Genomic DNA, 27,099 nt, shown 5'->3' with positions numbered 1-27,099 from the left:
CTCACTTTTACCATTCTGATTTGCTCACTCACTGGGGGGAGTGAGAGAGTGGCTGTGGGTGCTTAGCTGCCAGCTGGGGTTAAAGCATAATACTACATAAAGGTGAAGTCCTATTTTTATAAAGGTGGTGGTGACTTTCCTTTTGGTGAAAAGGGAGAGTAACCCTCCACTTCCACCAATCAGCAGAGGGGTCCCTGCCAAACCAGCCCAGGGGACACATGAGCACATCCCAGTATCACCCAGGAAAGACATAATGACTTTAACTTTGCTTTTTTTCTGGCTGAAGGTCGGAGGATCACTCAACCAACTCCTCACACCAACAAGCATACACGAGTAAGTGTTAACTTCCAGCAGGAAGCATCTCAGCACTGGAAATGGCTCAGACCAGTTTCATCACATGGAGACGTTTATGGATGGCTGCAAGGTACACAGTAAAACGCTGTGTACCATCTAAAGAGCATTAAAGTGTATTTCTTTAACAGAACTGACATTTACAATGACTGTGATGTTGCAGTAATATCATTAGTGACCTAACTTGAAGGCATGCTTAAAAACATCACTTGACTTTTTTCATACTTGCCAGGTCAGTTTTCAAGGACCCAACGGTGATGCTCCCCAGAGTTATGCACTTAAGCTCATTTCCACTGCTGCTTCAGGAGTTGTGCTTTTGGGAGCGAGCACAAAGTTCATTTGTTGAAAAATGAAGTGCTGGGATTCTAATGGTTGCATTCATGCACTGACAGCACTAAACACGATGTGGATAAAGGTCCAAGCATAAATACATCAATGAACTGTGCTAGAGTCTTATCTCAGCTGCAAGAAATGGCACACGGCCTAACATCTCAGGCTTCAAGATTTGCTACACTCCCAGTACTGCTCCCCAGATCAGAGCAAATCCTGCCATCACCACCTGCCATCAAACCTAAAGCAATCATCAGAGCATGAGAAAGGGGAGGTGCTAATGAGCTAAGGCTGCTTATCTCGGTATAATCCTCAAGGGAAAGTCAACTAGATTTTATCAGAGCAGCCAGTATTGTGCAAAATCTCTGCTCTATCATTTAATCTTCTTCTCCCCTATCTGCATGTAGGACTACACCCTTTCTTTCTCTTCAGCTGGATCTGCCTGCCCCCAGAGACTGCAGGCAAGCTGCCACCCTTCTGTTTTTACATCCCTCCACAAGATGGAGATGCCAGTAAGAGCCCCTGCACCTTCTGCCTGGTCCCAGCCTCCTAGTCACTACAGACCTCAGAAAAATATTTCAGCCAACGAAGAAATACAAACCACAGGATGACATGCAGTGCCTTACAGTTAATGAGAAAAAAATCCCACCACATTAAAGAGACAGCATCTAGATGAAAATTATTGGCATGAAAAAAAATTAAGTACAACTGAAAAATTGTGTAATGTTATAATTCCTCTCTGCAGCACATATTTTTTGATATATAAATCAACCCCATCTGCAGGATTAAAACAAAAGTGCAACCATTAATTTGGTGGTAAATGTTTTCTCTACATCTTTAATGGCCCTAAGAAGGAAAACACAAATGCATTTCAACGGCCTGATGTTAAATCATTTATAGAAGACCTATTTCTGAATCAGAAATTTCCAGCACGCTACTGCTGGCAAGTGAAAATGCAGCTCCATCAATAGGAAACACACAGTTCATACAGGCTGCCTGTCTAGGGAAAGGCCAAAGATATCACACATCTAACTAAAGATATAAGAGTTAAAAAAGCATTCAGTGGAGCAGCCTTGGGTTAAATGGACAATTTTAAAACACATTCACCAGCTGTCTGCTACTCAGGCTTGTTTCTAATCTCGGAGATTCCAGGAGTGCAATTTGCTACCACAGCACAGCGAAAGGCTGCTGCCCCAAAACCAAATACTGACAGCAGGGATGAACATTTCAGAGCTTTTGTTTATTTGGTTTTGGGGGGAGGGAGGGTTGCAGTACTAATTTTTGTTACTGGTCTTCACTGACTCATTCACTTTCTTTAGCATCCACTAAAGGCAGTACAGACATTTCAAGCCTTGTTCCTAGTTCCACACATCCTTGCACTGCTGAAAAAGAAATTAGGCATTTAGCAAAATCCTAGCTAACTTAAGAGGGAAAGGAAGCTTAAGATCATTAAACAAAGGTGTTCCTAAGACTTACCTGAAACATTCCCATCAGGACTCCCTCACTCCAAGGGTGGTGAATCTGCCTCTCTTCACACTACATATTTCACAGGCTCCATGCTACAAGAAACCTCATCCTCTCCTATTTAATTTTTCCACCCTGCCACACAGAACTCTGCAACATATGCATGTTAACTCAGGTATCTGCTGGCACAAAGATGTAAAACTAGAAAAGGATTTATGTATTTTATCTTTTTCCTTTTGGAAAAAAGCAAGCCTGGCACAGATCTCTGATCTCAGGCTTTGAATGTGTGAAAGCATCAGACATACTCTATGTGCTTTGCCCACAGAAGGGCAGTTTCACCTCAAAATGCTGCTGTCAAGGCTACCCTGAGCACATACTGGTGCAGAGGACAGTGTGGTGTGGTGCTCTGCAATCCCTATGCCAAGTGAAAAGGGGACACCTGACGCCCTTTCAGAAGGGCAAACCAGCCTGGTGTTCAGCTCAGCACCATTTATCCTGCCTTTCATCCTGGTAACATTTGGGCAGACTCTTCGATTTCCTTTTATGCAGCTGATGTTAAGACCTGGCTGCCAATCAATAGCCTCCAGCTTAGCTCCCTCACAAATGTTCCCTCCTGCTACTCAACTTTATCTTGCAACCTGCTTCTTCCCTCCCATCACAAAACCCAAAAACTTGTGGGTTTGTTATTTTTTTTTAGCTACCTGCTGGTTTCCACTTGCTATCGTATTACACAGCTAAAGCAAACAAGCAGCAGGCTTTCCTCTGCGCAGTTTCAGTGACTTCAGTGAGGTCACATAAGGCTAAATCTCTAGTGAAAGCCAGGCAGAGCACTACACATCTTTTCTTCTGCACTGCAGAAGGTTTTGCAGGGCTGTGCTAGTTGTAAAATAGGGCTGACTTTGTCACTATCTTGCCTATCGCAAAACAGCACTTACAAACAGGCCAGTCCCTGTTTCAGGGACTTCAAATCCTGCCACCAAATATTGACAGTGTTATCAACAGAAGCTGATATGTGGCATTGCCCAGATTTTCAGCTCAGGAGGTGTAGGATTAAGCAAGAGCCTGATTTTGCTGGAAGTGTTTCAGTCTTCATTAAATGGGTTTTGCTTGCTCAAAGAACAAGAACACAAAAGACACAGCACCCAAAAAGTCACGTTACTTGTAGCTCCCTCTACAACAGTGACTGGCAGGAGCAAGAGTTCAGTCTTGAACACTGGCATTGGCAAGAGGTGCATGCATAACCTCTGTGACCTACTGATCATGGCAGAATCCACCAGCACCTGGATGAGGAGCTTGAGAAGCCTGGTGGTACCCCTCACAGCAAGGCACAGTGATCCAAACCACTCTCAAGCAGCAGAAAAATGCAGTAACCTGGAACAATGCTGCATGTCTGTTTGCAACCCTGCTCTTTGCAATGGGTGAGCAGCGCAGAGACATCAAAATAACATTGCCCAGCTTTTTCCACCAGTACCAGTGCTTAAAACAGCACTCTTGGGCAACAGCTTTTAAGCCTTTCTGCCAGGGTAACCACACAGGTTTAAAACCCAAATTCTGCCTTGGGGCAGGGTGCCTGCTCACTGGGACAGCTCAGCAGCTTCTCCTCTGCTGCCCTGCACCAAATGGTGGAAGGACACCAACTAGAGCCACATCACTTTTTCCAGTAAATCACAAACTTGAAATACAAATAATCAGGAAACCAGAGCAATTCATGTACTTGAATCAAGTCAGGAAAGAAGGGGAGGGAGCAAAAAAAAATTTAGTAAAAGAGAAACCAGTTATTTTGAGAGCCTCACAAACCATGTCTTTACCATCTTCTCGTCTTGAATTTAAACAAAATAGAGGCCAGATAAAAAATTTATGAAAAAACTGTTCTGGAGTAATACAAAGTACTTCTTTCAGCCTCAAACACAATTTTAAATTTCGGCTACCAAACCACAAAAAAATTATTACTTGTGCAAACTTTTCCAATACCAAAATCCACTTTTATAATGCAAAAGGTAAAGTTTTTTTTACACTTCCTCAGCCTGGTTTTAGGGGCTTTGGAGCTCATTTTCAGGCAGGAGTCCATGTCAAAAAGAAACTGCATTGAGTTCAATGCAAACAACATTTGGCAAGAGTTTACTAAAACCTTTAAATACCAGAAGCAGTTGCAACTGTCTGGGATCTTGCTATTTCCATACATCTGACAGTGCCCCCACCCGAGGCTCAAGCCTCATTTGGATGGCAATTTTACAACTGAGACATTTATACATACAGATATATATTCCTACTGACAGCAGTTACCAGTCAAGCAAAAAGCGTAATGGATAACAGAGGACAGAAAGCATCTGATTAATCTCCCTACTCAGGCGGAAATCTGGCCTAATGAAAGCTGAGTCTCTGAAGAAGGATCTTAACGTTTGCTGGTGGCTTGGCACATTCCCAATTTCTCCAACCAGGAAAATAAAACAAAAAATAAGAATGATATGGGCTACTTTTGGGCTACTCTTCTTATTTTACTACTGGATTGCAGTTTCCTGCTGTTTCTTACAATGCCACTCTGGTCACTAAGCTGCATAGTCCGGTTAACACACAGCTTCAGAATATCCTGAGGTTAATTAGCTGAAGTAAATATGAGTTTCCTCACTCATTACTGGAGATTTCCCAGCAAGAAGCTAAGGATCATTTTTCATACACTTAAACATAAGTGGAGGAAGCAAATAGCAAAGAGGTATGAACTGGAAATTTAAAGCATGATTTTGAGATGTGCCACATCAGACTAGTGAATTTTCTTTTTCCATTTCTATATTAGCCAAACACATATTCCCTAGCCCACGTGTGATAGTTACCTAGCAGAAAGCAAACTTAGAAAGTCACTTCCATTACCACCCCCTCCAACCACCTCCCACTGAAAGGGCAAATCCTCACCTCAGCAGAGTCACAGGAACTGCCAGATGTGCTTCTGGATGACCCCTTGCCATGTGTGGGCAGCAAAAATGCCAAGAGGAGAAAAAGGGCCTTGCTTCATGTTAAAGGCTACCCCCCACTGCATCAAGAGTTAACAAGACTCAATTTCACTTGGTGCCAAGGTTTCACATTTGGCTTTGCACTCTGACAAAGGGCAGGGGAGTGAATAGCGAAGATGGGGAGATAATTGATGTTTCATCTCCACTGTAAAAAAAAAAACTACACTGAAAATGAGCTGGGTGAATGTTCACAGCACCACCACGCTCCATCCTAACTCCACTGCTGCCAACTGCACATTCCAATACTCAGAACAGCTCATCAGCAGACATCAGTTTTCAAAAAATGCAATTTTTAGAACTGAGAGCTTAAGCATCTGGGTGGATACTTCGGTATCTTATAGTGTTTTGGATATTTTTAATTCAATCCAGGTCAACCTTTCATCATCCTGTGTGCAATCAGGACTGCTAGAAATCCTCCTCCTGCATTGAGTAATGCCAAGAAAGGTTCTCACACCATCACACTGCTCAGAGCTGAGGGAAAACACCAAACAGGAGAGCCCCACACTGAAACCACAAAGCAAAGCATGACTGCTCCTCCCAAGAAGAGCTACATGTGAAGACATTATCAGTCACCTAAGTTTACATGGAGAACTCCATAATCATCAACTCCTGTTGTGTAAACATTTGAGTTTACTGCTTGAACAAATATTTCAACGTTATTTTTTATTTGCAGTATGCATGTAAGGTTTGCTGCTACACCTTCCATTTCTGCAGCAGTCTGTGCAGGAGACTTCTCAGTGAAACTCCCTATAAGGCAAAAGTGTTGACAATTCCTGGATTGCTCTGCACCACTAACTAGCTGAGAAACAATGGAGATTTCTGGAAAGCTGTGATAGCATCTCAAAACACAAACAGCAATTTGCTACACAAAGTACCACCCAAGAATATGGATAAGAAAGAACAATTAAAACCTTAAAAAATTACTTTCAGTACATGCTTATGAAACATGTTTTCTGTTCAGAAACCTGCACAATTCAAGCTGTTGAAAAATAGAGAAACATCAGGACAAAGTCACCTAGACTTTTCAGTCTGCACGCCAAGATACTTGGGGGGAAAAAAAAGAAAATGGGACTGAAGTTTAGCTCAGACTTTGACAATTTGCATGATCAATGAAAGATGTCAGCACCAGAATCCAAATGGAATGAGAACCCAGCTGGAGGCTAGCGGAACTGGAATGAAAAGGAGCACCAGCCCCTCCTCAGCATGCCTAATCAGGCACTGCGCCGACCCCCTTCCCAGAACAAAGCAGTGTGCTGGCTGGAAACCCCCCTCCCCTCACACAGGTTTATTTTTTTAAAGGTTTGAAATCCTCTGTACATCTGAATTAAAACATCCATTTCACATCACAGACCGGCAATTGAGGGGAAGACAATGGAGACGAGCGTGAAAGAAGCAATGAAGAAACACAATACCATTAAATCATTTTTCACTGCCTAATGTTACACTCATTGCAGAGCAATTTAACAAAGGCCAGAACAAACAGTATTGACACCACATGGTTTAACACTGGGAGGCTGACAGAGCCAGATTTTCAGAAGGATTCAGAGCAGGACATAAATTTTAGGTTTATGACCAAATGCTTGGATTTTCAAAGCTTTTGGGATATTATTCACATTACTCATCATCTGATGATACCAAGAGGTTTACAGAACAACTTCGAAAAGCAGGAAGAAAGGAAGTTTTCCTTATTACTTTAATGTTGACCTAGTATTTAAATAAATTAAAATCTATGTGGTGACTCTGTTTACTGCAACTGAAATAACACAAACCATTTGGTTTCTTCTTAACGCACAGAACAGCAGAACTTAGCCAAAACTAAACTAAAATCTTAATCTTTATGATGGTCATCGGCTTTTTCTAATTCCTTGCAAGTGCATACACATTTAAGAGTTTCCAGTAAAAGAGAAAAAATACTTGATCTAAAAGTGCATTTAATGAAAGCAAAACAGATTAAACTTCCTGGTTTTCTAGTATTTCAGGAAAGTGATACAATTATCCACGTGCTGCACTGGCAAAGCCTAACCTCTCAGGCGTACATGAATTTGAACAGACTACAGAGGGCCCATACACCATATCAGACCCTCCAGCAAATGCATTATTTTGCCACTGCTCCCTGGTCTCTAATCTACCCAAAGCTTTTCAGAGTGATAATATTACATTCATGGCTTAGGCCTTGACAACTGCACCCATAAATCAATTTTAAACCTCACATTAATCATCTTTCTGTAATCAGTGGCTATTCAGCACAAATTTACATCTCATTTCTGTTGGCCAAACAGCCACATTAGAGCTTTGAAGCTTATTCAGGCTTAAATGATTATATTCCCCTAATAAACACTGAAGTCCTCTCAGTCCAGCTGCTGTGAGCTGCATTAATGACATGCCGTGGCAGCAGGGGCCATCTGAAGCCAGCCCTGTGCAATGCTATGAGCAGCAGCCCCCTTGCCAAACACATTTCCTGCATTTCCAATACTCTCAGAAGAAACGAGGAGGCTGCTCTGCCTGTGCAGACCCTCCTATGGGAACTGGCATGTGCAGCAGACACACACAACACGAAATTTACTTCACTTCCCCTTAGCAGCTTCATTTGCCACCTCCTGAATACAGGGGGCTACGAGTAAAATGCCCAAACCCAGATTTCCTGATTCCCCCCATGCTGAGCACCTTAGCTTACTTTGAGTTCGATGACAGTCCTTTTGAATCTGAACCATCTACAAAACCCACTTTTCCCACTTGTCAGACAGCTCTAACTTTGTTCACAGCACCACCAAACTGTACCTTAGCGTGCTTTTCTTTGATCACCTCAGAATTAGATATTACATTTTTAATATCTGACTGCGACTTTCTTCCCTGTTTTATTGGGTGACAGATTATCACTCAGGATTACAGTAAGCAGCTAAAACATGATCAGTTCAGGGTAGATCTTGCATGTACTTGCCTGCAATCCCTATAGTGAAACAATCTATTTTGATTGAACAATGAATAATTATTTAATTAAAGAACCTTGGCAGGCCTACATTATTAAACCTGCATAAAAAGCTTGACATTGATTGTATATTCACTTTCAGTTAAGGTCTGAATCAGTATGCTAAGATCTAAAAATGAATGAACAGAATGGGTTTATTATAACTGTTGTTAAGTACTTACCCCACTATAGGTAATAAATTATACATGTGGATGCCTAGTATGCTTATTCCACAACATAATGAAACTTTTAGTTACTTTTTATTCTATGGGATTTAATTCCCATTGTGTCAGGTTGATGTTACTATTTAAATAAGGCACCAGAATTACACGGGTGTAAATCTGCTGGACAAAGATGCAACCCAGACCTCAATGTTCCTTTTAATCTGGAATTGAAGAAACACAGATGTGCTCAATTGTTTGTGACAGATGTCCTGTGTCCTAACCATTTCACAAAGAACATGTTTCATGTAACACAACATACAATGCAACCTCCACACTCTCCTGGTGTCTGGCAACCACTGAAGAAGCACTTGAACATCAGCATGCCATGGCTAGGAAAGCAAATACAATCATGTGCTAAATCCCCAGCTGGGACCTCTGCAATGCAAAAATAAATGCTGTTTCAGCAATCAGCTGTGATAATGCAAAGTCTAGGAAAGCTGCTGAAGTTTTCAGAAGAAACTGAAAAAATTTGCTCTTAACCAAGAGGTAAAACATGGCTTAACTTGATGGTAAATACTGCAACACATACAGAGAGAAAAAAATTTCTGTTACCAGCTTGCTTTTGCTTAACCAACAAAAGCTCCCAGAACTTAAATTGAATGCTTTTGAAGAGAAGGGAAGATATCTTGTTGGGGGGCAGGGCATAATCAACCACAATGAGAACTTGCCACGGGAGTCAAACCATCATTCATCATCATAAGGGGGATCCAAGGAAGTTTCAGAAGAAAGTATCTGATCAGGTAGCCAACCCCACAATGAGCCACATATATTCATCACAGAAGTACGGTGGGTTAAAGCTAGCACCAACATGCCTGTACCATGTGGGAGTAGAGTCTCACTACTGCTATTTTCTATCCAGGGTACACTGGGATTAATGGCAGGTTAGAAGTTGGAGAGGCAGAGTAGAAAGAGGAAGCAAAAATATGGACATGGGAAGGGGCTACATTTCCTTATGAGAACCCAGATTGCCACCAACCACCCCTTCCTCCAGCAGGTTTGGGCTAAGGCGGGAGATTGCAGTTTGTAAACACCTGGTGGCAATGGACCTGCTGGATTTTGGCCACCTTGAACGTTCTGATCTGCCATCCTGCACAGCTCCAGGCTTTGGTGTTTCCTTTCAGCGCTTCTTCTCCCCTGCCAGCCCAGCAGGCCAGTCAGAAAGGCACAGGCAAGGGCCTTGGCTTTGGACTTGCTTATCAAAGAGACATTCTCACAGTGGGCTCATCCTTGAGTGAAACCATCTCAATTTTGCCCAGCTTATGGACAGAACTCAAGTTAAATTGCAGCAACAGCATTTTATTGCTAGGCAAGATAATTCTTGTCTTAAGCCTGACTTTTTGGTAAAAAGTTTTACATAATCTTCAGGAGTCCCTGAAAGGCACCACTTGACTCAGAAACTACAGATGCGTATTTATCCAGCCCTATCCTAGGCCTTGCTCTCACTCTACAAAATGGGTTGATTGGCCATTTCCCACTAACAGGAAATTACAGCCACAGTTTCATCATTATTTAGCAATTAAACCACTGAATCACCCCCCTTTCAATTTTTGTCTCGTCAGCTTCAGCGCCTTTCAGCAAACCTGGATGCATATTTCACCAAGTGTTGAAGTTTGAAAGAAAAAGGATGAGTGAATGTACTTTGAAAAATAAATTGAAAGTACAGTTCTCAGAGGAAGAGCTAATTACCACAGGAAACAGCACTTTTACAGGTTATGTGGTTAATTGACATAATTCTTCTTACCAATCCACACACTCACTGCAAAGAAGACTGCTGAGGAAATGGTACTCTGATGCTGAAATGTTGTCCCCATAGTGCACAACACATAAAGCTTTCTAATAATGTTTGCTCTCATCCATAAATTATTGTGCACAAAGAAACTTAAAACAGTAAGCAGTGAAAGAAATTTTGGACCAAGTAAAGGGATTAGCCATTTAGGGGAAGGACACAAAAACCTCTTGTTGCTTCTCAATAGCTTCCTCTTGCCTTGCGAGCAAGTGACATTGGACCTGGCCCAAAAAAACTCTTCCACTCATACACACAAAAGGGGAATTTTCATATTTGTGCCAACTGAAGCAATCAGACAGGCCATCCAAGCACTCAGGTGATTTTGGTTCTGTCTTCTCTGCTCAGGGATGCACAGTCCTGAGATGCTGCAAAGTTTTTGGCTTTACTTGCACAGCAGCTGGTGCTGAGCCAGGACTGAATCCCACCTTTCCTAAGGCTTTAAGAGGCTACAAGGTTGTATCTTCCACTGTAACAGGAACCTGTCTTCCAACCAAAACCTGTGTAGGTGCACTCATTTAGTATCACATCCACCTCCTAGGGACTCCCCTTACCACATAACCATCCACAGGTTCTCTAATGACAGTCTTCAGCACAGCTCTACCCCACATTTTCATGTCATAGAGCATCTTGCACTGTTCTGCAATTTCTACTTGCCACAGCAACCAGCTGAGCAGGCACTAAGATTTCCTTTTCACTTTTACCTGGTTTCCATCACAAGGATGATTTTCTTCCCAATTGCCTCACAGAGCAAACAAGATACTAATTTACTTTCAGAATTAATTTAGCAACAATTTACTAATATCACTTTCAGAAAGCCATTTTCTTTTCAAATGGCATCACTTCAGCTAGAATAAATTGCAAAGATCCCACAAGAGAGTCCACAGCTACTCAAGAGATCAAAGCCCTACTTCACAGCACAAAAACCTATTAAAAAATTAGAGAAGGCTGGGAGGTAGCTAACTTGCCTATGGCCTCTTTGCCTGAAAAGGGTTGTTGGGAGAAGAAAGAGAGGAGTAGCATGTACCAGTAAAGTTAGCAAGAGGAGGCATGGAAAGACCCATTGACTGAGAACTGAAGTCTGACCAATTTCAGCTAGAAAGATTAATTGTCTTACATTAAGGACAGATGGATGTTGGTACAAGCTACAAAGGGATATGGACTTATCACAAGAGAGTAACTCACTCAAAGAAATCTCTCTCCAGAAGATGCACTGTGGGCCAGATCAAGGTTACAGACCTGCTCCAAGGACTGCTGAACAAGTTTCTGCACCGTATGTGCCACAAGAGATTCAACTATGTAATGTTAACAGAGCCTGTGGCCTTAAATCCTATGAAAGTACACCACCATTACCTTCAGCCCACACCTTAGCGTGCTTTTCTCTTTGTGCTTTCTCCCAACCAATTGTTTTACCCCACCAGCACTGAAACTGTGACTCGCTAACAAACAGAAATAGCATGTCTAGAATGTCAATGATTTGCAATCAACATATTTGAACAGCAGGGTGTTGCCCAACTTTCTTCCTTAATACCCTTTTGATTCCTTATGTATTTACTGCAATACAGGAAAAACAACAGTTCTCAGTTTTAAAACTCTGCAGTGCAAAGAAGGAAGGAAATTTGCCAAGTAGTCTCTTTGGTCGCAGCATTGTGTGTAAAAAAATTGTTCACACTCTATTTTGTCTCTTTGCTGCTTTATTTTTAAATAAACAAAACAAAGGTTGAAAAAAAGAAAGGGGACAATCTGTTTTTTAAAGGTAGTTTAAATCAAGACTTGGCTAACTTAAGTCATTCCCAGTTCAGTAAAACACAGGACACCTACAGCATTAGCCCCCATTTTGGATTTAGTTGCTTTCTTTACCCTTGATCAATGGGGTCTCTATGGAGTCTTCCAGCAGGGTCAGAGGCACCAGGAAACTCATTTGGGAAAAGCTCCCCACATACCAAAAAAGCTCAGCATAGATTCTGGCTTCTGACAAGGACCCTCTGCAACACCTGGAGAGATGCACAGGAACTTCTGCATATCCAGCTTCAGCAAGGTCAGCCTCTGCAAACTGCAGTGCTGAGAAACACCCCAAGTTAGCACTGGAGCAGGACAGTCCTGCAAGCAAAAATCAACTCTCCAAAGTGCTTTGCTCAAAAGGGGCAGAGAGCAGAGAAGTCCAAAAGGTTTACCTGGGCTATTGGTATCAAACAAAACAGCTTTGCAAACACCAAGCAAGGGCTGCTTAAAATTCCCTGCTTTCTCTTCAACACCTTCACCACAGCAAAAGTCTTTTACAAATATTACACAGGCAGCATCATAACCAAATCCCCTGGGGGCTAAAGACATTTGCCAGGTCAATACACTTATGCAGCTCTGAGAAACAGGCTCTGCCAGACTGACTTACTGAGACTCCAAAGGACACAGACTCCTGCCTATCTGTACTGCCTGTCCACACTGAGACCACCCCTCTGACTTAAATACGCCAGACTCTGAAGAAGCAGTGCTTTGAAATTGAATATACAGGGCTCGGGAAGCTGAGCTTACAGCCTGAGTAATCGACATGGATATTCAATTATCATTAAAATTAATAAGTAGGACAACAACCAAATCCCTGGATGGGTTTTGATTATCTCAGTCTGGGTATTTATCAGAATTACTCTGACACACTGAGCCACTGGGCTCTGGCTGACAGGCACAAGTCTCTCCTTAGCCCACTGGAGTTTCCTCTGCACTGGAAGCATCAGGACATCCAACAACAGGAACAGACAAGTACCACACGGGAAATGAGATGGGTACCTGAAACTGTACAAATAGTTTTGATTTGGTCTGAAATCCATTCCTGAGCGAACTATTAATTTTGTTCCTGTTCAGCAGCTGTCTTCTGCCTCACTACATTTCTGCAGACTGACAGCAGTCATTGCTTTTGCAGGAAAGCACCAACCTCCTTCCAGTCACCTACCCAACAATGTACCAGTGATCACAAATCACATATTTCCTGACCATGTGACAAGACTGATCTAGTGATGGACATAACTAGCAATTCTTTTCTAAAACTTCATCATTTTAAAGTTGGTTTTCTCATTACTAGAGTGAAAATCAAGGCTTTGGCTAATTACTGCATTAATCAATATCAATAAATTTAAGAACGCAAAGTTAACTCCAGAATTGGCAGACATATTTAAAGTATGTGTGTTGCCATTTAATTTAACTACACAGAAAAATTCAGTTACTCAATCTGTCATCAAAATAAAAAGCAAACAGTAAACCAGACAGAGATTGTGTAATGAAGTAACTTTATCTTCCAGGATTGTATTTGTGGTTATGACTTTAATTGTGTAGTCTAGAAGGATTTTTGACAAACTGAATAATCTTGCATTATTGTAATGATTTGTAATCACAACACTGGCTACAATTTATGGGCTGACTTTACATTCGCACTGCAATCAACTAAGAAAGTCAGCACATGCCCTACAGTTCTAACCACTTAAAATTATGTCTTGTAAGGAGCCCCAACAGCCCCCCAGTTTGGAGGTTTGAGGCCAAGGCAAAGCTCTCAAGTGTATCTTTCAATTTCTGAAGCAAATAAAGCTAAAAATAAAACAAACCTCAACACCCCCAAGGCTTCTGAACAGAAGACCAAAGGTTATATTTTTGCTGTCCCTTACTGTTGACTGAACTGGGAGCAAGCCACCCTGAGCAGGCATCATACAGAGCACAAGTTATTTTGATGACCCTCAGCTTTAAGTGACAAACTGTGAGGACGTCCAGGCTGCAGGAGGAAACCAGGAGAATCACATCAGTGCTGTACCTGGAGTCTGCAGGCTGACCCCCTGCCCTTGTCCCATCCCCACCCCCCCAAATTAAAACATCAGGTCCCAATGAAAACGGCAGCCAACACAGACAGAAAGTGCTAGTTTTTCTGAACAGCTGGAGGAAAAAACCCCAAAATTCTTAAATCCTCTTTTTCAAAACCAGACAATTTCACCCCCACACTTGGTATCTGCTGAGTACAATTAGGTCTTGGGGTTATCATCCAAGAAGGAGTGGTACCTGTGCATCACAGAAAAACTCAAACACCTCAAAAAATTAATTCTAAAGAGCACTTTCAATAAATAAATATTTTAAGAAGTCCTGTCATCACCTCCTCTCCCACCCTGCGCTCACTCACCTGTTCTTGGTCTAGCTCACAGCCTAAGCGAAGCACTGACTTGCACTAGAGGAGCACCAAGTAGCTCCTTCTCACAACTGATACCAAACTGAAAATGGATTAATGATACCTCAAATCACAGCAAGAAACACCCAGTGCCATCTTCTCCTGAATACTGTCAATATCATGGGAAGAATCACTGGGGTTATAGGAAGATCTCTGAAGGCAAGGATCAGGTCACTTGTCCCAAAATATTTTTGCTGAAATCAAATGCAAAATTCTGCAGCATGAAAGTTCAGTCCTCCCCCGCCACTTCAGAGCCAGAAGTTCTGATCTTTGCAAGAAAGCATCCCAAGGAGAGCAATTATCCACAGAAAACACATATCATTACATGATTCTAGTTTATCTTAGTGCAGCAAAAGTAACAGATCTACAGGACAGTATATGCTTCAATATATAGGTAGCTCATATACATGGAAAACTATGAGATTCAGGCCTTAGTAATGGGGAACCTCTCTAAAAATTTAAATGCATCTACTTTTTTGACAAGGTTTTTTGAACTTGATTTTTTTTTGAATCCTCATTTTGTAAAGTCAAGAATTAAATATAATCAAAGGAGTTGCCTGGCACTTGCTTGAATAACGATGACAAAGAGAAAGAAATAAGAGAACATTAAGCTAAATGCTTATCAAAGCATTTTGGCAAGAACCAAGTACCTGATAATACTTTCCTTGGAAAGCAGCAAAAGGAAGCAAATAAAGGACTGTGTGGAGGTTTCAGCCTGATCTGACAGATCCAGGCTTTAGAAAGCCACCAGCAATTTTACTCTTTGCCATCATCAGCCTTCTCTGAGCTGTCCCAGGCATGCCCAGCTCAGCAGGCAATTTCTTCTACACCTCTTCCATCACACCATGCTGATCCACAGTCCCCACTCTTCTCAGGGGAGCTTTCATCCTTACCAACCCAAGGGCTCAATGCTGCCTCCTCCCTGCAGCCTACTGGCAACTCATCCATGGATTGTTCCTTACTAAGGCCACTAAGATCACACAGGGGTAGGTGAGGGTCAGACTAACATGCAAGATGTCAACCACTCCTAAATATAGATCACTTCTACATCACAGATGTGTCTTCATTAAATCATCTTGAAACAGAATTAAGAATCGGTGGTGCCCCATTACACATGGAAGAAATAATTTCTCTGTACCCTAAATACTCACAACTCCCCTCAGGATGGCACAATCTTTATATTTTTAGACTATTTCGGTAGATTCCCTCCCCCCCCCGCCCAAAATCCTCTGCCCTGGCAGAGGAAGCAGCAGCCAAACCATGTTCTGCAATTGTTTTCTACTCACTGTTCATCCCATGGGGTGCAGACCATCAGTCACAGTGGCCTGACAGCATACAATATCCCAGTGGTATCTCAGAGATGACTGATAGCCAGGTGTCACCCACACTCTCCTCAACAGGGCTTCGTCACTCATGTTGAAGAGCCTAAAGGCTGGAGAGAAGGAGCTACCACTTTTCTTTGGAGCAGAGTTAACACAAAAGCCTCCAAAGCATGATTTGCATCCACGTGTACTGCTCATACCTAATCTCCAATCTGTTTTGCTACAGTACTTTCAGTATTAAACCAACAGACCTCATGGTTACTGTTTTACTTGTACACACTAAATCCTAGAGTTCAGTATGCCTTTTCCCTCAAAACGAAGATGCCTGAAGATAAATTAAGACTATCAACCCAAAATATACTGGGACAAGAAGAGCTTTGAAATAAAACACCGTCATTTTCTTTCAATAGCCAAGAACCCAGTCCCACCTTCCACTTTCCTATGTGCATGTAGCCTTCAGCAACTGAAAAACACCCTGTTTTTCTGATCAGGACAAGCAAACAGAAAATAGTGAATGACTTCCATTAATAACTTGAAAAATGGATGGAAGTTTGTTCTAACAATCCCAGATGTTCAGCTGCTGAACTGTTTCTTAATAGTAGGATAACCACATTGCAGGACTTTGCAGCAACACAACAATCAATTGGAAAGCTCTTCTTCCAGGTTTCCAGCTAGGTGAAGGGTCTTCAAATTAGCTCTCTATTTTTATTGTCCTCATTCACTGTGTATACACAAGGCAGTGGCTTGCCATGAAGACAAAATATCAGCTTCCATCTTAACACTATTTTCAGGAATTTTGCATTTCAAATGTTCTCCTTCTGAATACACCTACTAGGTGTTTACCTTTTTGAAGCTAGCATTCTTTCTTTTTAATGTCTTTTTTTTGGGGCTGGCTTTCCTGAATAAGTAGCATTAAAAAAAAAAAAAAAAACCAAACAGGACTGCATTCTTGAATTTAGTTACCTAAAAAGAGTGCCATTAACCTGAGGAAAAATATATGCTGTCAAATGGGGCCAGTGCATTTGAAGTCTTATAAAATGATTATGCAATTAATTGATAAGTAACCCAGTGATATATATATTTGGCACATGAACCATTAAGAAACATACTTCAAAAATTCATAAAATAAGCTATAAAATCCTAATGCATGTTTTGAAAACCCTGGGCTGTTGCATATGCATTCTGTAATGGTAATATTTTATTCTGTATAGTTTCAGATTTTCCATGAATGCACTGCATTAATACATTTTAATTGTATGGTTACTAACTGTTGGATACCAGTATTTCTGAAATTGGCACAAAAGCAACAAAGAAAACAATGGTTTTAGAAGATAAAGCTCTTCAAAGCTCTTTTATCCCCCAATGTAATTCCTAGACACTAGAGAAAAAATAAGACATTTTAGCATGAAAGGAGATTATTGTTTGCCCAATGAGCCTGTATGGAGGAACCTAATGCTGACAACAGTATTTACAAAATGATATACTGGAGGATCAACCTTTATTTTTCCCCATGTAGAATATATTATTCCAGTAATACAGTTCCAGCCAAGATAAAGATTTGCTTTATTCCTAATCTCACTAGTATTAATTTATTTTACAATACCTTAGAGTACTCTAGGCATTTTAGATCTCCTTTAATAAGACCTACACCTCGCCAGATGCTGCTCCCAAATAAATGTTGATTTATGTCAACAGCACACAAACCAAAGGGCAGCCAGCTGAGAGGACAGGACAACAAGAGCAGTCTCAAATGGAGTGAAAAGATTAGACTTCAGATACAAAAGGAGATACGAGAAAGGACATGAATTAAATGGTAAGGCTATACAATGAGAACTCCTGTCTAGCATGAGTGTCTTTAAAAGCAGATACATATTGCAGCTCATATGTTGCAGGTATCAAGAGTGGATCTTAAATGCAGGTTAATGGAGTAGTAGCAGTAACCTGATTTTAGTCAGGCCAATATTAAAAAAATAAGAAAAGACAAACAAATAGTAACAAAAAACACTCAATACCCACCAATACCCTCCCCCCCCCCCCCGCAAAAAAAAAAAAAAAAAAAAAAGGGCACACCAAATTTCAGAGGGAAACAAAAACAGATCTCACCCTAGACAGTCAGGACAGGCTTTCAGACAGAAGGGCTTCAGACTCAGGGTTGCAATAGGTCAGAGCAGACCACCTGGTTTGTTCCTTCAGAAGAGATGAACTCAGCTTGACCAGAGCAGCAGGGATAGTCCAACCTGCTGTCAGAAACCTCCTGTGACAGAAATCCCACACCTGCCCCACAGACTAACCATTAGAAGCTACATTTCATCAAATCTCACCTGAACCAGCCTAGATAAAACAAATTCTGCTTCTCTTGTCCTACCCATCGCAACCCTCAATGCAAGCTTTTTCCCTTCCTCTCTGGTGGCTGTGGGCCAGCCCAAGAATCTGTGCTACAGCCAACTCCATCAGCCTTCTCCCACAGGATGCAATTCCCCATTGCAAAGCTGATCTCTTTAGATTTGAATTGGTATAATAAAACTTTGTGAAACAAATGCAGCTCTATGAGCATCACCAACTCATCAGGGAAACCCACCCATGTGGACAGTAGTCTGCTGGCCAAATTCACCTCTCATGGCAGTGCCCTACTCCCACTGAACTCCAGCATCTTCTTTCTCCCTCTGGGGCTTTCAGAGTTGGAAACATGAAGCCAGTTCTACTTTAAACACAGTTTAGTTAAATACCACAAGGGTCTCATACAGTTGCATTATTAACCTCTGGTTAATGACCTCCTTCCCAACCCCAAGCTCAAGCTCTTTTGTTGGAGTTATGCTATACAAAAAAAGCATGCATGACTCTGGCACACTAAGCAGGCAGCACAACCAAAAGAAGACACATCATCATGGATGAATAAAAATGACCATGGACATGAAGTACCAGAAAGAGAGTCACAGAGGACAGATCTGTAACTATATATATATACACACATATATATAGATACTGCATATTACCTTAATAAATCATAGAGGGGAAAAAACACCCCATATGTTTCAAATCTTGAGCTCAACATCACCCCACACACGGTTTGTGTAAACTTCCTTTATTTGGTATATAACAGAAAACATTAGGTACTACTGCTCGGGCTTGGATTACACAGTTTACTTCAAACCCTTACACATGCAGTATTGTTTCTTACTAAAGTGTGCATGTACAAAAATGTGTACATATAAACAAAGCAACCAAATTGCAGGCTTTTAGGGTGCCATTTACAGTTTTTCAGCTGGTCAGTATTATTTACTTCCATCATGCTCCCTGCTAACGTTTAAATTGCATTCTTGTATGTTAGCATATGTGTTGGTTTTGGCTGGGACAGAGTTAATTTTCTTGGTGGTAACTGGTGTGGGCTATGTTTTGGATTTGTGCTGGAAAGAGTGCTGGTAATTCAGGGATGTTTTCCTCAGGGAGGTTACACAGAGTCACAGCCTTTTGTGGCTCTCACCCCATCCTACAGCAGGAAGGCTGAGGGTGCACAAGGAGTTAGGAGGGGACACGGCTGGGACAGCTGATCCCAGCTGACCCCAGGGATATTCCCCACACCATATGGAGCATAGAGAGCTGGGGAGAAGAAGGAAGGGAGGGACATTCAGAGTGATGGCATTTGAGTTCCCAAGTCACAGTTATGTGTGATGGAGCCCTGCTTTCCTGGAGATGACTGAACACCTGCTGGCCCTTGGGAAGAGGGGAAGGAATTCCTTGTTTTGCTTTGCTTGCACACATGGCTTTTGCTTTACTGATTAAACTGCCTTGATCTCAGCCCATGAGTTTTCCCACTTTTACCCTTCTGATTTTCTCCCCCATCCCACTGGGGAGAGGGACAGGAACAAGCAGCCGTGTGGGACTTAGCTGTTGGCAGGGGTTAAACCACAGAGCTGATCCTCTGAATTCCTCTTCTACGCTGGTCACAGACGAGCAGCAGCATTTGCAGGAAAAAAAAACCACAGGCTGCCAAAAGTGCTGCCCTGAAAATGCCAATTATAATCATAACTACATGACACAGCTCAATGGTGCCAAGAATCCTCCTTCTCCTTTCACTAACCCCCATCCCTCCCCCTTTATTTTATTTCTATCCCTGAGGGCAAGCACTGCCTCCAATCCAGGATTCCTGTGTTAAATCTCTATCTGAACTAGGATTGACAGAGAGCAACAGAATCTATTCCCAAATCATGCTGAGTAATCTAAAACTGCTGTTATTTTTAACTTTAAAGAGGCACCCTAGGGTACCTATCCTCAAAAAAATAAGCCACAAATGCTGCTTGAGGAAAAAAAAAACCTTATCCAAACCAAACAGAAAAAAAAAAACCCAAACCAACCAAAGAAAAAATAATCAAGACCATCAATATCCTACATAAATTAGAAACAACTTATGGAATCAGTCTAGCTCAGTTTACCCAAGTTTCAGTATTTAGCCTTACTAACCCCCCAAAGGAGGGGCAATTGCTTTCCTTCTTGCTGTCCACATGCAAGAAATCACCTAGCTCCCTCACAACTCTATTCATTGCAGAAAATTAACATCTCCTCAGGACCAGGTTCTTCAGTACATGTTTATTTTCCAGTTTGAGCCTAAAGAAAAAAAAAAGCCATCACATGGAGCTGTGCAGTGAGCCACAGCACAGAAGCAATACCCCAAGGACCACAGAGACTTTCCTGTTCTGTGCTGCAGGAAGTTCAGGGAAATCAATGTGAGGTGGAGGAGATGGAAGAGAACCCTTTGTGCAAAAGCAAAGCAGGTGTGCAGCACTCTGATTTGGACAGAAAAAGAGTACTTCTAATCTATAAATAAAGAAGTTTTAAAGTAACAGTGAAAGGAGGGAGGGTCAAACAAGTAAATCAGCCCTATAAGGGCTGCTGGAACAAAAATCAGATCTAATTGCTCAATAAATCAAACCGGTAAAAAAAAATTTTAATCACCAACTTTGTTTTTACTTGGCCAGAACAAGTAAAACTGCACAGCATGGGTTTGCTCTGTAGCCCCTGCTATGGCTTTGCAGCAAGCTGAAATGCACGACCCAGCCTCCTGCCCAGTCAAGGGAGGAAGAGGATGCAATACAGCCCACAAACACTGCCTGACCTCACCTGACTACTTCTGTCACAGCACTTACTCTTGTTCCTACCACTGTGAGTTTGCATAGGATAAAAATGTATGCTTAGTACAGAGAAGCACAGGCCCTTCCTGCAGGCCAGAGCTGTCCAGTGTCACAGCCACGTGCAATGCACACACAAACCTCTGACGTGCCCACTTTGGGCAATCCTAAGCACTGCCCCAGGAGTCAATCCAGAGGGAAAAGACTTTGCAGACCTGCTGTACAAGCCTTTAATAGAAAACCTGACTGGTTTTGTTCATGTGCTTGGAGGGCTTCCTACTGCACAAGAGGGACCAGACTTTCCTGATATAGCCTCTGGTAATTAGAGTAACCTCCTTCAAGTTAAAACAAACTTACAAGAGCTGCAGAAATAAATCAAAATTGTCCCTTTGGCATGTAATAAGAGGATCAATTCCTAACCTGAGCACAAAAAGGACAGCATTTTCCATGCTGACCATGCTGTTTTGTCAGGAAGAGAGTCCCTTTTCTGAGCTCCATGGCCATGAGGGCCTCACAAAGCTCCTGCTTTTAACAGATAAAATGCAAGTTTAAGAGCTGACTGCACAACTGCTGCAAGCTGCTGGACCCACACAGGGCAGCCAGGAAGCCAGACTACTGCCATTTATTTATCCTTCGGGGAAAACCAGCAGAAATAAGGAATCCCTTTCTCCTGCTCAGCAGCTGGTTCTTCACACCAGAAGGCATTGTTTCAAAGCCCAACTTGGCCATAGCACATTTCAGTCATCTCATTCCCATGCATGCCTCAGTACTCCAAGGAAGAGGGGGATTTTTTTTACCTTCTAAGTGCATGGGGAATATGAAGGCCAACCAGGATGCAAGGATAATGGCCACCACCCAAACCAGTACCAAGTAAGTGCCCTGTCAGACACAGAGCTTCAGAGGACAGCCTTGGCTGAAGTGCTCATCTCCCTTTCCACACAACCCACTTCTCACAAGGTGAGCCAGCACACACTGCTCAGCAGTGCATCAAGGTCTGATCTTGTGGGGACTGCAGCTGCTACAGTGCTTCTTCATTTGAGATGAGAGCACAAAACAGGCCTACCTTTTATTCCTGATCTGTTCCCAGGCTGGAGAGTCAGCCTCCTTCCCATACAATGCTGCTTTCATTTCCCACATTAGATCACATTTTCCCGTTGTGTTCAGAAAAAATAAGGTGAACAAGAGACTAAACAAGGGCAACTGGACCTTTCTGGAGCATGAAATGTTTTAAACATTCAATATACAAAAATTAACACAGCACACAGCTGTAATAGAAGTTTAGACTATGACATCTACAAAGGATCTGCCAAAAGCAAGTTCATTTGGCTTGCCTGGACCTCTTATCCCAATTGTCGCAGTAGGGGCTTTTTGTGGGATTTTGTTTGTTTGTTTTACATGTGGAAATCTGTTTTCAAAACCTACCAGCTTGAGCCTTTGTGGTACAAAGATAATTTCTCGCAAGCACTCCCATACAATGCCAAATACTAAACACTTGTTTTCTTTAACAGCAACTGTGCCCCGCTACAGTCTCCTACTTCCAGCACTTACAGTTCTAAGAAAAGTATTTATGTTCTGCTAAGATTATAATAAAAATCAAGTGGAGAAGCAGCAACACTGGAAGAAAACCAATGTATCTTCAGCTGGAACTGCACCACTGTTGAATAGTGACTGCACTCCACAGGATATTGTTCACAGCAACAGCGAAACACCATGCCTCAAAAAGCTTACTTCAGAACGTGGTTTGTATCTACACACTCTGGCACAGCAAAGTGTGACACATCCTGACATTCTTGCTCCTTTTCTTCAGGGGGTACTGTGCAGACAGATACAGGGACCTTGAAAATTTTCCCTAGGAGAACATCCTGAGGTAACAAATTCGTATGAGACTGCCCCAAAACACACGAGAACGCCTATATCAGATGACAGTTAAAGCTCCCTCCTTTTCCAAATTCAAATCCTGAAGAAAGAGTGACTTTAAATACTAATATTTGGTAGATAAAAAAAAATTAAGCAAAGAGTGTGTAACTGCAGCGTGGCTGACTGCAGAGCAGAAATAGCAATTAGAGAAGTAACTCTGGAAAGACCTTTTTCAGTGCTCGTAAAATACTGCAAATATATTAGACAAAAAAATAAAGACAGTTGGACTAACCTCCTGGATTTTTATAATGTCCCATGAAAACAAAGAAGATTAAGATAAGATTTCTGGAAATTTGAAAACCAACTGCCTAATTCACTTTTAAACACAAAGCAGAACTTAATTAAGGTAAAAAAAAAAAATCTCCCTATTGAGTCAGTAACCTTTAATTTGGCATTCCTGAGTGTACTTTGATGTGCTCTTTGGAAACTGAGCTTGTAAATATAGAAAGGTTTCCCTAAATAATGAAAAGATACAGTTGTGGCTTATGTATAGGATAGTTAGCTTTTGATTTACTCATCTACACATACAGACTCAGAAGTATTCTGAACTTCTCAGCCCCGTTTTCCTACGGATATTCTTTTAGGGGCATTGGGATACACCAGAACTGGGCTTTATACCGCAGGAAAAATACCAGAAGATGTTAAAAAAGTTTAAAAACAAATAAAACCATCCCTTAAGAATATTGGGTACTGGATATTGGGATCCTTATGGTGCACCATGGCACCAAAATATTGCTCTGCCAGCATATCTGGCACCAGCCATTCTGATGGCCACACAAGCAAGTGGAGTAAGTTTTATTCTCAGCTTTAAATCAATAGATTAAAAAAAAAAAAAAAAGGCTATAAACTAACCCTAACAGGATTAGATCTTGGAATGAATTGAAAATAAAATCAGATCCCTGTGTAGCTTTCACATTCCTGCTGTAACCAGTGCCTGTAAACATGCAGCTTGTCCAAGTGAGGCTGCCATTTCCACAACCTTTCATCCACACAGAATATATGGAAAGCCAGACTTTAATTTACTGTCTAATATATATTTTTTTTTCCAAGGTTGGCTGAATTTTATACAAACACCATCTATATAACAATCCAACTGGAATCCAAGACAATTATGCAGTCTGTTTCATCTGGTGACTAAAACTGGAATAACACATTCCTGAGACTTGCTCTGTTGGAGGGCTCAGTCATGCAGCATTTCTAACTTAGGATGCTTTCTAACCTCACACAGTGCTCATGGCTTTCAGGAACTGACAGGAATACCCAGCATGGTGCAGAAATCAATCTTTCAAGACTGCACCAAATCTCTGTCACAGTACAGCATTGCACAGCATTGCCCCAAACCAAAGACCCAAAGTCACAGCCAAGACTGCTCGTGTGATGCAGTCAGGTCAAGCAGATACACTGGAGGGTATTAATGCATTTAAACTCTACTATTTACTTCAAGTATAAAATTAGGCCAGGTTCTTTCAGCTACAGAATCACAAGAATGGGTAAGGTTGGAAAGGACCACAGTGGGTCATCTGGTCCCACCTCCCTACTCAAGCAGAGCCACCCCAGAGCACATGGCACAGGGTTGTGTTTAGAGGGTTCTTGAGTATCTTCAGTGAGGGAGATTCCACAACTTTTCTGGGCAACCTGTTATTCACACAATAACCCATGATCACCCACACAATAACCAACTTGTTCTTCACATTCAGGTGAAGCTTCCTGTGCATCAGTTTCTGCCCTCTGCCTCTTGTTCTATCGCTTGGCAGCAGTGAGTGAAGCCTGGCTCCATCCTCTTGGCACCCTCCCTGCACTCACAGACATTGTTGTTTCAGTTGTCTCCTCTTGAGGCTGAACAGCTCTTAATATAGGAAATGGTAAGGGACAGAGGCTCTTCAAGGTGCTTAGAACTCAGCTCCTGTTCCAGTGTTATCAGGTCCCAGAACTCTACCGATGCATTTGTGAACAGCCTTGTTCATTTAAAGCTAACAATGATCTTCCACATCTTGCTCTTCAGAAGCTAACTTCCAAAAAATTGTTTTCCACATTTACTGCAAAGGCTCAAGAAAAAACCCAAGAATTTATAATTGAAGAGAAATTTAAATAACCTCGTGGATTTTCTTGGTGAGGAGGGAGGAGTGTGGAGGCTGACTCATGATTATTTTTTTAATACTTGTGGTTGGCTCTGCTGCATAAATAAATCAATTCCCTAGCCGTACAGCTCCATTTCTTCAGTCACAGCTTGTTGTTGTATTTATTTTTTTCCCTCCATTGCCGACAAATCACTCTAGAGAGTTTTTAAACCCAGTTGTCTACTTTCCTAATGGAAACGATTAGTATAATCTGGGAGAGAGAAAGAAAACAACAGCAGAGACTTACCCCATTTTTTGGGTAGGCTATCCATCCTAGGTCCCCCATTACTGTACGTGAGTCCAGCAAATTCACTGAAAATAAAAGAAAAAAACTGTTAAAGAACATGGATTGATTACAAACTTCAGCAGATATTTCAAGGTATGGATGGCTCTGGTAAACAAACTGTTTATAATTAACCAAGGAAGTTGAATTTCTGTAAAGCAAAATAACAATGCAATAACTCCTCTAACAATGAGGTCATACAATGAAAACAATTCTCTCTATCCATTAGCTTATTCCTTTGAGATCTGCCACAGAAACCAAGTTGCAAATGCACTGAACTTCTGCAAAATCCAGATCCTGCACATTCTTAGGACCTTGACCTGCCAGGGGAATAAGTACATCACGCACACTCTGTGTTTACATGTATATGTCAGACATACAGTATATAGGTAAAAATATACACTCACAAACATCTTTGCAAGTTTATACACACATTTCTTCTAAGGTGGCATGTATTTTTTGGCACAATCAGGCCCTCAGGACAAAAATGAAACAAGAATTTTTTAAGTATTAAATGTGCAATTATTAATTTCATCAGCAATCTATAATTTTCTTCCTCTTCCACATTTCCTCCAAGTCTTTGACATCTTCATTATAAGCTATGCAAGGGATCTTTTGTCTTCTACACACAAAAACCAACAATTTACCTTAAAGAGCAAAAAAACCACTATTGCCAAGTTTGTAACATTTTTTTACTCTCTTATTACCGGAAATATTGGGTAAAAAGTGAGAAGTGACTAAATCCACTCAAACTTAAGTCAGCTAAGAAAAACAGTGGCAGCTTCTGGTGCTGAGCTCTTACCTCCTGCACCCAGGGCTCTAAATCTCCTAGGTAGAAGATTGAATCATCAATTGTCATCCAAAATCTCAATTTAGGAGTAACTTTTGTCTACCTTAATAGCACACTTCATCTGATTACAACACTCACTTCTCTCAGTATATTTGTTTGCATAAGACCTCACTTTTTGTACTCATGTTCTTCCTGAAAAGGAAGGGACTTCCCCGGGTCTTCAATTCCTGACCTCCACCCTGTGTGCTCTTTAAAAATCTCACTGGAAGTTTTGGTAATTGGACTTTCAAGACTATCCAGCACGTGATTATCTAGACCAAGAACAAGTTTGAAATGGGTGCTGAGGTTTTGTGCTCTTTTCTTTAGAATTGCAATGATGTAGGTACTTAAAGATTGCTATAGAGAAAAAACCAAACAGGTTGTAAGCACAAATTTGAAGGCATGTATCATAACTAACCCTCAGGGTTACACCATTTATGGAGGCATACTAAGAAAATCCAGAAGTACTATACTGCAAAGCTTGCTCCTTCAAAATATTAAGGAATATTTAAAAACAAAGGAAGGCTAAGCAACTGATTTCTTTTGGAAAAAAACCCAAAGTTCTCTAAATCAATTTGGTCTTGATCATTGTACTGCACTGAAGGCTGACTGCTGTAGTCCTTTGTACACAACATCAGGCCAAAACACAAAAAATAAAACACAGTTCTCAGATTGGGCAAACACTTATCTTAAAAGTGATTTGCCTATCCAGGTATTTTCACAATGTATACAAGTATTATTGCAGGACACTACCACAAGGCATAACATGTTCTGCCTGGTCAAGTATATTTTTGTGATGTTGAGCAAAGAACACATTTGGTGGCTCAGGGTTTTCATTTCTGGATTGCTTTTTCCTGCCAAAAGCAGAAACAGTTGGAAGCTGTCAGTGCTACCAAACTACAGGACATGTGGTGGAAGCAATACTCAGAGACTACACTGGACTGTATTCACAGTAAGTAAACATACAATCAGGTGGCTTTCCACCCCAGAGTCTGTGCAAAATAAAGCTACTGCTATCACCTAGCACTAGATACATCACCCAGTCATGCCCAGCATTTCCCCTTATGAAGTCTTCAGGTAAAATGGCCATTAATTTCTTCTGCTTCAGCTGAAGCCAAGCACTGCCATCTAAGTGCTCCTGAGCTACACTATATTTTCTTAGGATAAAAAGAATGACCTCAAAATATT

General features: G+C 41.5%; 1 protein-coding gene across 7 annotated transcripts in view; it reads right to left on the bottom strand.

Annotated features, from left to right (window-relative positions):
* EPHA5 (EPH receptor A5) overlaps positions 1-27,099 on the bottom strand; it is a 192,867-nt gene that overhangs the window by 152,967 nt on the left and 12,801 nt on the right. For all 7 annotated transcript variants that reach the window (XM_054295779.1, XM_054295781.1, XM_054295780.1 and 4 more), the window contains exon 2: positions 25,047-25,111. In XM_054295779.1, the coding sequence (XP_054151754.1) occupies positions 25,047-25,085 (39 nt within the window). In that variant the 5' untranslated portion in view covers positions 25,086-25,111. The remainder of the gene's footprint in view (positions 1-25,046; positions 25,112-27,099) is intronic.

The sequence above is a fragment of the Melozone crissalis genome, unplaced genomic scaffold (assembly GCF_028551555.1).
Source record: "Melozone crissalis strain CALT ecotype California unplaced genomic scaffold, PUWL_Pcris_2 ptg000006l_1, whole genome shotgun sequence".
NCBI lineage: Eukaryota > Metazoa > Chordata > Aves > Passeriformes > Passerellidae > Melozone > Melozone crissalis.
This window is presented reverse-complemented; position numbering and strand designations above follow the sequence as displayed.